Below are 15465 nucleotides of genomic sequence, written 5' to 3'. Positions count from 1 at the left end.
GGTGCAAGTCTCAGGTGATTAGAATACAATATGACAGAGTTAATAATCAACAATACTTATATTTAATTGAACTATGTTAGAATGCTCACGATTATACTCTATGATCAATATATGACACCTGAGCACTCCTAGTGCCCTAGAAACAAACCTAAACCTATCAGCTCAACTGGCCAACTTACCAGCCTAGCGGAAAAGTCTCTATACCCGTGCACCCAAACAAGGCATAAAATTTACACAATTCCTTATGGTGGACCCGGTCCAGGCGCTAATTTTCTCATCATAAAGACGGAAGGGCTTGATCTTATGATCCAACAGTGGAGCTCTGAAGCCTCTCCATGTGACTAGGGATGTCAATAAGTACGGATACCCGAAATTTTATCCGAACCCAAGCCCGAACGGAACGAATTTAAATGGATATGATTTTGGATATGGATATAAAAAATAAAAACCCAACGGATATAGATTTTGACTGTACCCGATCCGAACCCGAACCCAATCCAAACCTGAATTTATTTTACATTATATATAATATGTATATGAAAATTTGACATTATATTTAAATTTGTATTTTAAAAATTAAATTTAATATAATATATTTTGAAATATTGAAAAGAGAAATCATTATTTTGAATTCGTGTTTGGGTTCGGATTTTGAGTTTTTGGTCGGATTTGAAAATGAATTTTTAAAATATGTGGAGTTCGAATTTCGGGTTTGGAGTCGGATTTGGTTCAGATTTTTAAAAATCCGCTTCGAATCCGACCGTTCACACCCCTACACATGAGACACCGAGCTTTTCAATTCCTTCTCTCCCGCGACGCTCTAAAACCTTTTCCCTCCCCGTCCCCTCCAAAACCCTAAACCCTTACTTCTCGTCGCCGCCGCATAAGAGAAACCCTAAACACATCGGAGGACACGATCGCCGCCTCCAATGGCGCTGGAGACGGCGTCGATGGATCTGAAGCTCCGAGAGCTCCTGGGAGAGGTGCGGCTCGGCGATTCCGCCGCAGAAACCCTAGATCGACTCGTCTCGTCCGTCGCCGAGGCGATTGGGTCGATCCCCGACCAAGAGATCGGCGCCGATGCTGGCCTCGGGTTCGTTCGGGACCTCCGCGTCGCGTATAATAAGGTCGGCTTCACATTCAAGCGTCCGGAGGCCGTAGAAGTTTCGGGAAGCCACTCGGTTGGGTGCGTCGCGAAGCCCGATGTCAATGTCGATCTTCTAGTTCGGATGCCAAAGGTAGAACAAAAAAAAAGAAATTTTTTTGTGGCTAAATTATGACGGAAAAAACACGCCAAATTATGAAAAAGTGTGTTTCTGTTAGTGTCTCAATGGCCTTATTTCATAAAGAATTGCATTAATGTCGATCCTGCGCTTTGGAAAAAGTTTCTGATAGGTCCAAAAATTTGAGTTTTGATTGTTGAGTTTATATGCAAAACCCATGGAAGGTTATATCTAGCGGAGGAGAGTCGCGTAAATTGAATAAATTTTATAATAAACGGCCAATTTTGGTTTCTATAGTAAAGAAGGAAATCCCTTTTATCTAGTTTTAGATCTACCAATTATGTTGTTGTAATATAGATAGATATTTAGACAAAGAATGATGTAATATGCAAACTCATTTTATCGAAGTTTTGCATGAGTATCTATTTGAGCCACTGATAAAGTGTAGGGCGAAATCGATGCAAATTTTCATTCATGAGGACAACTGAGGCACAAGCGAAATTGCTGGGTGGTTTTTTTGCCATTTAGCCTTTTTTGGTGTATATTTGTGTTTTACTTTGATAATGTGGTCGCTATTGCTGTGATATCTAGGAGTGCTTTCATGAGAAGGATTATCTGAATCATCGGTATCATGCAAAGAGATGCCTTTACTTATGTGTTATAGAGAGGAGTCTGAGATCTTTACCATCAATTCGGAGGATCAAATGGTCTACGTTTCAGAATGAGGCTCGAAAACCTGTTCTGCTGATATATCCAGGTTTTTTAAATTATTTTTGCATTAACTTTTCCCTCTGCTGATCTCTGTCTGAATTATCTTACTATCTTCCGTGCGTTATGTTATCTTAATTGCTACACATTCACGAAATGATCTTGTAGCGACGGATCTTCCTGAACTTACTGAGTTTTACATTCGGATAATTCCGGTTGCCACATCACTCTTCAGCCCGGCAAAGTTAAGTTTGACGAGGAATAATGTCCGTGCTTTTAACCAAGGTAATATATGCATCTGGAACATCCCATATGTCTTTCAAGTCATGAAGAAACCTAGTGTAGATGACAAACTGTTCTTCTTTTCAGCAAGTTGATTTATCAATTGTTTTCACTCTGTTGTTTTATCCACATAATAATTGATTTGGCAGGTGGTGTAACTCAGGCTACTCCGAAGTACAATAGTAGTATATTGGAAGACATGTTCTTGGAGGAAAATGCTGGGATTGTGAAGAAAGCTTTTCAGGACTGGAAAACTCTAGAAGAGGCTTTAATTTTGCTAAAAGTAAGTAGACAAATTCTTATCTTTTAGCTATTATGTTATTGATGTCTATTAATCAATCAATTACCATAGACACCTCCTAAAATATACTATACTGGTATAAGTAATATGCTGTGGCTTGTTTGGGCTGCTGGTAGCTTTGCAGTGGTGGTATGGAGTATTCAAAATAGCTTTCTTCTTAATATCCCCTCAATACCTCCGTTGCAGTGGAAGCAGGAAGATCTTCAAAAGGGCTTTTGCTTCGTGGTTTAAGAAGCTCATTTCAGCTTCTTGCCACAACAAAAGCTCCATGCTTGTTTCCGAAGCAATAATTGTTAATTTTTGGAATATAGAACCATTTTTAGAAGCCAGTCGAAGAACATACTTAGTTAAGTTTCTGGACTGCACGCACTAAGCTTTTAATACAATAGTGCAGGTTTGGGCACGCCAAAGAAGTTCTCTCTTTACGCATGATTGCCTCAACGGATACTTGATATCTATCCTTGTGGCATTTCTTACTGGAGAAACTGGAGGGAACATTATTAACAAGTCAATGAGTGCGCTGCAGATTTTCCGTGTCACATTGAAGTTTATTGGTACGAAAGTTTTCTTGCATCTAGTTTTCTATAAATGGTCGAGCTCTCTGACTATTTCAAGAATTGGGAATTTAACATCAGAAACACATTATATACATGTATTAAGGACCAAGATCCGCATATATCTTTCATTTACTTTTCCTGTTACTTGCACAGTTTGACCCTTTTTTCCTTTAGGGCTGATGGTCCCTGAAGTTTGACCTTGATATTTTTGTCTTCATAGCTTTGTTGCAGCAATTTACTACTCAAGTCCTCTTTTGATCTATCATTTAAAAATGGTTCCATGTCAGGTCTTTTGTTTGTTAAATTTGAAACCTCATGGAGATTGAAATCTGGGTTAAAGTCAAGGTGCTGAATTGTTAGAAGTGAGGCTATGGAAAGGAAATTGGATTATTCAAATTAAGTTTAAACTTCAGGGACTCATTATTACAATTGAAATTCCATGAACAAAATTGAAATCTGAAGTAAACTTTGGGGACTAAATTTGCAGTTAATCCTTTTCATCCTTAATCATGTAAGACATAAGGTCTCAATGTAGTAAAACTAGCTTTCTTATTTACCTGAGATTTGCGCATGCTTGTTTTGATAAACTGGTTTTTACTGTTCTTGCAGCAACTTCAAATACATGGGAGAAGGGCCTAGCACTTAGGCCAATGGGGAAGCATAGTTTGCCCAAGGTCTGTTGCTTATATTTCATTTTAATTCCAATTATAATTCCTTTCTTCTATATGAACGCCAGTTGGTTGCTTGATTCCTGCCTTTACATACTTAAATACTTATTGACTTCTTGACATAATTCATTTTTTTTATTCATTTTGGTTATTATTGCAATTCCATGTCTAATAAAACTATGCTTTATTTATTTATTTTTTCTTTTGCCTTAATTTCCCCTCTGACTATATTGTATTGAAAAATTATAGGATATGACTCAGTATTTGCAATCATTTGCTGTTGTCATTTGTGATGTCTCTGGCCATTTAAATTTGGCATTCCGGATGACTAGGGCAGCTTTCGTAGAGGTATGTAATGCAGTCGTTTACTGAGATGGAAAATACATTATTTGCGCTTCTCCTTTTCACATTATGTTTTTTTTGTATTTATTATTCCCTTTCATGCTTAATTTATTGGTTTTGCATGTATGTCATTGCAATATCATCCATCTACTTATATGTATCCCTATGAAATGTGTGTTGTCATACATATGCCTCAAAAGTGCAATGTCTTGCAATATATCCTTATCTTAAAGTGGGGAATCATCCAATTCATGGTGAAATTATTTTTTTCTTTTTCTTTATTTTTTTCCCTATTGGAAGGGGTTTTTTTGTGCGAAAGGGGTACTTTTGTAAGTGTATATATATGTAACAAATTAAGATTTTGAAGGGTGTGTATAAAGATTCATATTTACCAGATCCATGAAGTAGATTAATTTTGCTGATTAATTTTGCATTGATATGTATATATAATGTAAATATCTCTTTGTTACGCTTTTAGGACTAACTTTGCTTGCTTCTCAATTTGTTTTTCTTCTTTTGTATTTCGATCTGACAATAATGCTTATTCAGCTTCAAGATGAGGCTGCTCGCACACTTAATTGCATTGATAAATGTGGAGATGCTGGGTTTGAAGAGATTTTCATAAATAAAGTTGACTTCGCTTCTAAATTTGATTCTTGCCTGAGGTACTACAAATTTGTTGATTATTTATATCACATGCTAACACTTTATTGTTGCCATTTTTTCAAAGAGAAGCATATCTTGAAAATCACAAAATGTTTAATGACGCCAAGTTCTATACAACTTTTGCCTTTATTAATTACATCTGTGTCAATTAAGCATACCAAACATTTCTAGTCAACCTTAGTGTTCAGATTGTGATATAAGAATTGAATTGCAAGAACAGAACCTTCAAATCACAAAATTTAATTCATAAGATTGTAGGTCTCAATTTGATAGTTAATAGCTATCTTTTGTTTATTTTCCTGATTAAGACAGCTTCTGCATAACCTGTAGAGAATTTGGTCAATTTGGTCAGTATGCGAAAGGCTTTCTTTCATAGCCATGGACATAAATTAGTAGTTCTTCAAATAATCTATAACACAGTCTGTTTACCTAAGAATTCTGAATTCTCCTGTTGGGTGAATTAGACCTGTGTTTCCGACGCCCTGTACAAGCTTTTACATGCTTAGCTTACTGCTCAGTTGTTAGTTTGACTAACTTTATCTATTTCTTTTAAGAGATTACTAAGTGCTTCTCAAAGTCTTACAATTTTACGGAAGCTCTCCAGAAGTTGAAAATATCATAAATGCCCTAGCTATCGGAAATACTCTAAACTATCCTTGAAAATATCATAGATGTCCTTGAAAATGCTACTTCAATTTTCCTAAATGCCCTCCAAAAACGATATTTACAAAGAATATAAATTTTACTTGGACTTGTGTGATAATTTTGACTTTTCGAGGGATAAGTACAATATTTTCAAACTTTTGAGGGTAATATGAAAATTAACCCGTTCTCTAAGTTGTGAATGTGGAAAGTTCCTTAGGTGCTTTCTGGTTATTTTCAGGATAAACCTTGAAGGAAATTCTAAGGTTTTTGCATCGGATTTTTGCTTGGATGATGAATGCTGGCGAGTATGTGAAAAGGATGTGCATTCTCTTCTGCAACAAGGACTGACTGATAGAGCAAAGCTGATACGTGCTATCTGGAGAAACATGCCGTCTGAATGGAGAATCGATGATGTATGCTTTCTCTGTTCCTTGCTAATTTAATTTGGACGCTTTTACAATTATATTTATCTCTTCAAAAATCAAAGAAAAATCATGTTTTTACATATGTACCTCTCTGAAGTGCAAGTTTCCACATATGCCCCTTCGGAGTGCAGATTCCTACGAAAGAGAACTTCTTAAGTTGGGCGAGTTGACTAATTCATGAGAAGTTGGTTTTGTATTGGAATAAAATTATTTTGAATAAGATGTCTTTATGTTAAGATTTTGCTGGATATCATTCATATTAGATTGATAATGCTGGATATATTCATATGTGAACAGATAATTTTGGAGGGCTATATATATTATGTAAATATATCTCAAATATTTTCCTAGTTATTGGTGATATAACCTAGATGATGAACATGTCTTGTAGGGATTTTCAAATTTTGGTAATGAGCAAATGCTTGTCGGTATATCAATTAGCTCCCAGGATACAAGTTTTCGAGTAGTTGATGTGGGCCCAAACCCTGAGAACAAAGAGGAGGTATCTCTTTTCCTTTTTCATTGAAGTCTAGTGATTGCTTTTACTCATTGTATTTTTGTAGATACTAACATCATTTCAGGCCATCAAATTCAGAAAGTTTTGGGGAGAAAAAGCAGAACTTAGGAGATTTAAGGACGGGACAATTGCAGAGAGCACTGGTATTCCTTTTTCCCCATCCCTTTCTTCCTTTCCTTATGCTTTCCTTCTTTTTATAGGTACTATCTGCTGGATTACTCATTTAATTGCTGAAGAACTTATAGCTTTTTCTTCTGACTATTAGTGTGGGATTGTGAGCCCTGGGAAAGACATCTGATTATCAAGAGAATCACGGAATATGTGCTCTCTAGACATTTTCTACTACTAAAAGAACACATGGTTCATACAGTTGATCAGCTTGACTTCTCCCTGCATCTTGGTGGTAAAGGTGTGTGTTTATTTCTACCTTTCACCTATGCATAATTTTTATTTTTTTGGATCAACTAATTATCAGCTCCCTGAAGTTTCACTGAATAGTTTTAATTTTAATAATTTAATTACTGAAGTTTGCCTGATTGCAATTTCATACTCAATAGTTTTCAATTTTAACTATGAAGTCTGACCTCAATTTTGTGCTGATAGTTTGGAATTGCTTTCAGTTTTCTCCTAGATGTTTCAATATTAGTGGAGGAAATCTAATGATGGTGTCAACATGGCACTATTTGAGTGATAGACTGATGTATGGACTTTTTTTTGACAGAGAAATGTAGGGACAATTTTTAAATGGAAAGAACTCTGAGGACTAGATTTTTATGATTGAAAGGACCAAATTTGTAATTCATCCGTATATCTTTTATTATCTTTTTATCAAATATTATTTATCCTATTTATTTCTTTTTGTAGATCCCGTATTCTATTCAGGACTTATTCTTGGAGCTTTTGATGTTTTATCTAAGCGGCTGTGGCTTTTAGACGAAATCCCTTTGAAAGTGTCCAGTGTGCAGCCTCTTGATCCAGGTTTGTTTTATCTTTATTTTTAGAGGAAGCTTTAAAATTTAGCCAATACTTGTGTATCAACTTCAACTTCATGCCTTTGTTGATCACTCATGTATTTAGATGACCTGACAGAACAATATTGCTATTTCCTAACTATTAACTTCCTTTCCTAATTTCTTATATATGCATTCCAAATTGGAAAAGTGGTGTGCTTATCTTTCCACTCATGTTAAAATCCTACATTGATGGTTGCTTTATGATGTCAAGTAGAGCCAATAACTTGAGTTTATGGGCCTGAACACGTGGTGTAATGACCCAATTTTAATTAAACCCAAACTACTATTCTAACCTAAAAGAAGTAGGACATTGTTGTTTTTCGGCCATTTATCTTAAGCTTGCAGCATAAATTTCTTATGTTGATACTATTCGATATGTTACTATTCTCTTTTCTGTAAAGGCTGCTTCCTGAATACTTGTTTTCTGTAGGAAACATTAATCTGTGTTATTCTTGACTGAACTCGATTGTTTTGTGCTGTATTTTCTTTTATCTTAGCATTTTTAGGTAGTTCTTTTTTTTGTTATAAAAAAAATGGTTCTGACTTTTTGCAATATACTTATTTCATCATTGCTGGTCCTATCAGCTTTCAGGCATACGTCTGTCTTCCCTCCCGAACCTCATCCCTTGGCTTTTGAGAAGAGTTCTAATAAAAGACCACCAAATTTTGTGGCGACTTGTCTTCAACCACTTGAAGTTATGATTCAGGTAATTTACATGATCTTTTCGTTTCTTTTGTTTTTAAGGATTTTTGCTAAGATCATAATAATAGTCTTTTCAGTACATTTGTTTTTTCTTCATCATTTCATGTTTTCCATCTGGCTGATTATTTTTTTGAGCTATACGAGCTCCTCATGCCTCATGCTTGCTCTCGCACTAGCTTAAATCTAGAAGCTAGAGATAGTTACATACATGCCCCTGCCACACTATCTCTTTACATGTATTCCCTTGTAAACTCTGAATTATCATATATGCACTTCAAAAGCTCAGTACCTACCTATAAACCCTTCTACTTGTGAAATTATTCCTTGTTTCAAAAACTCTTACTAATCCAAAACCAACTTTATGAATTGTGTGAATTCCAGCTTAAGTTCTTTATTTAAGAAATAGCACTTTCGATGATGTTTATATCAAAATACGAATATGCATAAGTCAAAGATTTTGAAAGATATGTATGTAAAAGCCCCTAGAACTTACGCACAATTTTTATCTAGTATTTGATTCTTAGTGCCTGAAGATTTTTCTATGATCATGGACAGTTAGAGGGCTCAGGTAACTGGCCCATGGACCATGTAGCTATTGAGAAGACGAAGTCTGCATTTCTTCTAAAAATTGCAGAAAGGTACACTGTTAACAATTGAGGTAAATTGTATTGATAGTCCCTGTGCTACACCGATATTGTGACGTAGTCCGTGAACATTCCATTTTAATACTTTAGTCCCTCTACCTTTTCTTTTCATATTTTGGGAGTTGACCCCTTGCCATTGAGATGAGATCTTACAATGGTGACTTTCTCATATTTTGTGACTTTAACCCTTGCCATTGACAAGCGGGTAAAATGTAAATGGAAAATTCATGAATTATGATGCAATATTTTGAAAGTATAGGGAGTAACCAACCAATTAACCCTGCGAATTTTGATGAAGCTGTCTACTGTCTTAGCTGCCTGAAGTTTTCTTTCATTGTTTTGACTTGGTTTCAACTTTTTAATTAATACAGTCTTCAGGATCGGTGGGGAATGTTTTGTACAGCCACTGAGGATGAGGTGAATGTCCATACATCTGGATATTCATTTTCGCTAAAAATTTTGCATGAAAGAGGCTTGAGTATGTTGAAAAATCAAGGTTTGGTTTTGCCGGTAATGGTGTTTCTTATTGCCTTCTTTTTTAACAATGGTCTGATATTAAGTTCATTTTATCTCTTCCCTTGTAGCTAGTACTGATGGCAAGCCGAGAACTACTCCATCCATAGATAAGGAGCTATTCTTAAGAAGCCAGCATTCGAGTATGATAAATGGTTTGCATGGCCGTTACCCCATTTATGGGCCAGTTGTCAGGTGAGATATTTTCTTTCCAATATATTGACATAATAAACACCTATGCAATGCTATCCTTTTTATACTCCTGCAAAATCAGAATTTTGAATATTATGAAACCCCTTGCGCTCAAAAAATACCCCTACTTCGAGAAGGCTACTAAATCCACTTCATTCCCATGGACTGATGACTCCCTAACTTGAGGATGTGGTTTTCTGCAGTAAACTGCACTTTTGTGGGGCATATGTGAAAGTTCATATTTATAGTAGGGTAGATCATTTTTCGCAAGGATATATGTGCAAAACTATATTTTTATTTTTTAGCTTTTGTGCTCTTACGTCTGAAAATGCACCTTATCTTAGCCCCCTATTCTCTTCTGCTCATGTCATGAAGGCTTGCAAAACGATGGGTTTCTGCACATTTGTTTTCCTTATTCCTAGCAGAGGAGGCGATCGAATTGGTAGTTGCCTACTTGTTTTTGAAGCCATTTCCATTTAATGCTCCCTGTTCGCGGATCACTGGATTTCTTAGGTAAATTTCTGTAATTTTCTCTTTTAATTACTTTCCACACACTTGTGCCATTTTTAACAGTCTACTTGCCTCAGCAGGGTAATCTTGTGATTGTTTATTCATATTACACATCTCTTTAGATAATGCTGAAGCTGTTCAGGCCATTGTTTATTTTCACATGCCGCGTACTGAGTTAATAGTGGAATTATGCCTCTACTTTTAGGCTTCTGTAACTTTTAAGGCGTCATTCAGACGATAACAATTATGTTACACATCTCAATATTTTGCGTCATGTTGGTTGTATATCAACTAGACTTTAGACTTCTGCTGTACATAATTTAATGGGCCTTATCTTGGATCTACAAAGCATGTGACCTTGAGTAATAGGAGGCTACTTTGGGCCCGAATTTGGTAGTTGGGTCCAGCTGGCAACTTTACACCGTGTGACTTGTTTGGTTCAATGAATGATGGCACTGTTCTGTCTTTGATTTCCATCGGTGAATTCAGTTCTTAGTTAATGCTAAAAACTTATTATTTTGTTTTGGATTCGACTTGCTTAAATACTATAAATTTCTGTTAGATCCTATATTTTTAACTACATAGTATTGTTTGGCAGCATTTTACATGGGGTGTTGCATTAAATGGGTATTGGTGCAATGTAAATTACATCTTAATTACATCGAGTTTGGTACAATCACTACAAAATTGTCCTGGGATCTGACTTTTTTTAATCTTCAGTGGCATCTGATCAATTTATGTCGCAGCTGTTTATCTTTTATTTTGATTTTCTTTATTTAATGGATCAATAATTCAACTGTAATGGCAGATTCTTGCGCCTACTGTCCAATTTCGACTGGACCTTCTCTCCGCTGATTGTTGATATAAACAACGATTTCACGGCAAAGGATGAAAAAGAGATTAATGTCAGTATCCTGTGATCCATTTGAATAGATGATACTTCTCCTGGGAATCTACCAGAGAGATTCAAGCTCTAATTCCTTTTCCTTTTTTTTTTTGTAGGAAAACTTCTTACTGAACAGAAAATCTTATGAAGAAAATCCTGATGATATAGAACGAGCTATGTTTCTTGCTACATCCTATGATAAAACATCTGAAGCGTGGACTAAGTACTCACCCAACAAGCTGGTATTTCTATTTCCTTAAGTGCAGTGTATTTCGTTCTTTCTGATGCTTAGAAGCATCATCTTGTAGCAAATGGCATAATGTTTGATTACTATTGGTTTGTTTATTTAGTGTTATGTAGATTGGGGGGTTTCATAGAAGGTAAAAATGTATAGACAATAGGGGACCCTTGAGCAATGTGCCATTTTGAAATTGACGCCTGAACTTCATTCTTTTGGATAGATAGCCGCTTAACTTTTATTTATCTTTATTTCAGTTATTTCTATAGGTTGAACTAGGAGATCATTAAGGTTATTATCTTCATTAGCTACCAATCATTAACAATGAAGGAAACCTGAATTTTGTCAGCTTAAAAACAGGTAGAGTGGTTAAATTAATCCTAATATCCAATTTATATGTTGGAACTAAAATTAAATCAAACAAAACAGGTTTGAGTTCAAATAAAAAGGGTAAAGTTTAGGTCTATATCAAAATCGCCGATTATTGAGGTGTTCTTTATACAATTTTACCTTTATCTGATCGACTTTATTCTAAGCTAGCCTTTGTCTTTTTCCATTCTTGTGCCTATGAATCTACTCATTTCTAGTCGGTCAATATCCGCAATGAAGTCAGAGTTGGTTTCGTTTGGATATTTTTAGCAGTTCTCCATCCCTAATTGTGCCCAAGCTAGCACAATTATTGGCCTTTTTTTTCCTCTCCCTCTGTAAGTTAAGAGGTTTGAAGACCGTCAAATTTTTTTCGCCCTGGAACGAGTGCCTACAATGGCATCTCTTCTTCGTAAAAAATTCTAATATTTCAACTTCAGTAACCCAGGGATGACATAGTCGAAATCCAGACAAGTTAGAGACCAATCTGTTTGAATGAAATATTAAGTATTGTAATTTTGTAATAAGTTCAGGGAGTACCATATCTTTTATCCTTGTATTTGTCTTTTTACTTGAGGTTAAAAAGCCGACATCATGTCATTTAATATTTCCCAAATCCCAACATTTGTATATAAATAATTCATTGATTATTTTGTCGTGACCTTTTCTATATGATTCATATCTCATATCCATTTCTAGTCCTTTAAACAATTATTCTTTTAATTTTCTCCCTGCTGTTGACTTTTCTTCTGAAGGTGCTGAAGCGAATAGCCGCTTATGCTCGAAGCAGTGCGGACCTCTTAACCAATTTAATCCTCCAAGGTCCCTCTGGTCCATACACATGGGAGGTAAACATAAAATATCCTCTCTTTCCATACTTTACAATTGCTTTCGACAAAATTGGCGTCAGTCACTCTGTTTTTCCCCTTTTGTCGCAGTGCGTTTTTAGGACTCCTTTGAACAACTATGATGCTGTAGTTCTTCTACATCGTGATAAACTTTCTCGTCCGCGCCACCTTCTTTTTCCTGCCGAGGTTCAATCTGGTTAGTTCTTTAGACTCTTTCCAAAAACATTCCATTCTTTCCTCCATTTAGATTCTTAATATTTTGAAATAATCTTTTAATGAACCGAAATGTCCCCGGCCCGTGGTGCTGCAAACTTGTGCATTAGAGATTCGGATCTCGGGCTTTTCAGTCAGTGAAAACTATGATGGCCCAAAAAGGACTAAGGATGCAAAAACCATAACTTTTGTGGCTTCTTAACACAAAATCTGTGCCATGGCAATCTTTGCAGGTAAGCTGGTAATTTGTGGTAAACCAAGTAAGGCCTTCAATCCCTACATGCCGCTTCGAGGTGCTGTGAAAAGTCTGGAAGATGCGAGAGATAAGCTATTGGTAAACTTTGATCCTACCACATGTTTCCTGGAGGATCTTAAGGTAAAATACTTATTAATCAATTACATTTGTTCTTTTCAAAAGGAAAGCTAAATTCTTATTCTCGTCGATTTAATTTCAGAAAGAATTCCCGGACATGTTTAAGATGTGGTATGATTCCGTCGGAGGGGACGCGATTGGTCTAACATGGGAGAAAAGGATCTCCAAGGTGATTGGTCATACTCGAAACCATACGGAGAGATAGCGTGATTTCATTTTCTTTGGTTTTTAATTTTATGTTTGGTGATTTTTCTTTTCGCAGAAACGTAACCGGGACGAGGAAGATGAAATGAGAATAGATCCATTAGAGATTCTTAAGCAAGTTGGGGAGGTGGGAAAAGGGCTGGTGAAGAGTGTGCATCTCCTCAAGGCTCCAAGAGTTGGGAGATAAGCCACACATTACATTTTATTCATGTGCAATTATTTATGTCACACACATATACTCCCTTGAAGCGAAAGGGAGCGAGCAAATATGCTCCGGCGAGGCAAAGGAAAAGTTGGCGGCGAGGGGTTTTGCAGGAGTGCGAATTTCTCTAAACCCTTTAATCGAAGTAGAATCTCGAAACTACTCAAAATTTCCGAAGGGGGAGGAGCTCCTTGAATGCTTATTAGAAGTGAATATGGCTTTGATGGGAGAGCTAAAAGTTAAAAAATTGAGTGTGTACAAGGTGTAATATTGCATATCTATTTCATGAAGGGATTATTTGTTGTACCAACTGAAAAACTTGTTATCTTAAATTTTTTTTAATTTAGTGATTTTTGTATCTAACATCACCATCTATTTGACTTGATATATATATATATATATATATATATATAACATGAAAGGCCTCTCATTTGAATTGTAATGACTCAACTCATTAGTCATAATGAGTTNATATATATATATATATATATATATATATATATATATAGCAGGGCTGCTGTGCTCTCAGGAGCACGGAGGTCTCCGTGCTTCTGAGCCGTTTTCGATGATGGAGTTTCCGAATCGACGATCGACTCCGTTAAACTTGATCTAGCGTATTTGAAGTTTCTAAAAAATAATGTGATTTTTCGATATCATTTACCTAGCAATCGAAATGATTCAAAATCAATAATTTTTAACGGCTAAAAATAAAAATCCTATAAAAAGTGGTGATATACCATTAAAATTTTTGATTGGAAATATTAATCTTGTTGTAGATAGTATAAAGAATTTTGTATCAAAATTTCATATGATTTGAATATTTCTACACCGTTAAATTTAAAAACGGCGGATATTAACCATTAAAAATTATGAATTTTGAATCATTTCGATCACTAGATAAATGATATCAAAAAATCGCAAAAATTATTTTCTAGAAACTTCAAATGCGCTAGATCAAGTCTAACAGAGCTGATCGTCGATTCGAAAATTCTATTATCGAAAATGACTCAGAGCACGAAAGCCTCCGTGAGCACAGCAGCCCTTCTCTCTCTCTCTCTCTCTCTCTCTCTCTCTCTCTCTCTATATATATATATATATATAACATGAAAGGCCTCTCATTTGAATTGTAATGACTCAACTCATTAGTCATAATGAGTTTTTTTTTTTTTTTTTTTTTTTTTTGAAGTAGAGAAAGATAGTTGCTATCTGATTCATTCATCTAGAAAATGAATTAAGCTACGAAAGTGAGGCAATGAGGCATCAACTGATGAAAAATGAGACAGAAAGAAAAGGGGAGGCAAAGAAAAGGGAAAAAAAAAAAGAGGAGTTATTAGCATTAGTAGGCTGGATTGTTTTAGCATCAGAGCTGATTTGTTAGCCAAAAAAGTAAGATGGAGTTTATATCGTTGGGTGATTTTGGGCTAAGAAGTCACACATGGAATGTGGTAGAAATTGTGTTGGAAAATATAACAATTAGTGATTACTTAGTGTCTAAAAAGTAATGAATTTGACTTTGCAATTCATCTGCACAAGATTCCCTTTTGAGAATAAAACTAGTAAAGGAAAAGAAAAGGGGTAATTTAAAACATGATGATCAATAAATATGGATAGAGAGAAAAAAAAAGAAAAACTTGANTTGGAAGTAGAGAAAGATAGTTGCTATCTGATTCATTCATTTAGAAAATGAATTAAGCTACGAAAGTGAGGCAATGAGGCATCAACTGATGAAAAATGAGACAAAAAGAAAAGGGGAGGCAAAGAAAAGGGGAAAAAAAAGAGAGGGAGTTATTAGCATTAGTAGGCTGGATTGTTTTAGTATCAGAGCTGATTTGTTAGCCAAAAAAGTAGTTGGGTGATTTTGGGCTAAGAAGTCACACATGGAATGTGGTAGAAATTGTGTTGGAAAATATAACAATTAGTGATTAATTAGTGTCTAAAAAGTAATGAATTTGACTTTGCAATTCATCTGCACAAGATTCCCTTTTGAGAATAAAACTAGTAAAAGAAAAGAAAAGGGGTAATTTAAAACATGATGATCAATAAATATGGATAGAGAGAAAAAAAAAAAGAAAAACTTGATGGACAATTGATTTTATTTCAAGGACTTTGTAAATTTGACCTGTAGATTAAGTAGTAGTTATACAGGAGTAAAATTAGTAGATAATTAACAAATGAAATTTCATAGGAAATTTTTATAATAATTTGCAGAACATAATATAATTAATA

General features: G+C 35.3%; 1 protein-coding gene across 2 annotated transcripts; it reads left to right on the top strand.

Moving 5' to 3' along the window:
* LOC109717661 (nucleolar protein 6) lies at nt 798–13604 on the top strand. 2 transcript variants are annotated; one of them, XM_020243540.1, is made up of 25 exons: nt 798–1238; nt 1815–1980; nt 2100–2216; nt 2363–2496; nt 2909–3068; nt 3681–3745; nt 3989–4087; nt 4631–4746; nt 5631–5805; nt 6209–6319; nt 6399–6477; nt 6600–6743; nt 7199–7312; nt 7933–8054; nt 8606–8688; nt 9066–9172; nt 9279–9402; nt 9775–9912; nt 10718–10814; nt 10912–11037; nt 12155–12247; nt 12338–12443; nt 12694–12836; nt 12916–13002; nt 13096–13604. In XM_020243540.1, exons 1-25 carry the CDS (start codon nt 930–932, stop codon nt 13222–13224), a joined length of 3144 nt encoding a protein of 1047 aa, XP_020099129.1. In that variant the 5' UTR covers nt 798–929; the 3' UTR covers nt 13225–13604. The 2 variants fall into 2 exon arrangements, with proteins under 2 accessions (XP_020099129.1, XP_020099122.1); XM_020243533.1 differs by having other exon boundaries at nt 799–1238; nt 9066–9190.

Source organism: Ananas comosus, linkage group 1, assembly GCF_001540865.1.
Source record: "Ananas comosus cultivar F153 linkage group 1, ASM154086v1, whole genome shotgun sequence".
NCBI classification, from domain to species: Eukaryota; Viridiplantae; Streptophyta; class Magnoliopsida; order Poales; family Bromeliaceae; genus Ananas; species Ananas comosus.
Note: the sequence above shows the minus strand (reverse complement) of the source record. Positions and strands in the feature narration are given on the sequence as shown.

Bases quoted from the DNA above. Each gene is read 5' to 3' on its own strand.
- LOC109717661 (XM_020243533.1), top strand. From the start codon at position 930: ATGGCGCTGGAGACGGCGTCGATGGATCTGAAGCTCCGAGAGCTCCTG. The intron at 6,744-7,198 runs GTGTGTGTTTAT...TTCTTTTTGTAG, and splicing joins CCTGCATCTTGGTGGTAAAG to ATCCCGTATTCTATTCAGGA. The intron at 12,444-12,693 runs GTTAGTTCTTTA...CAATCTTTGCAG, and splicing joins TCCTGCCGAGGTTCAATCTG to GTAAGCTGGTAATTTGTGGT.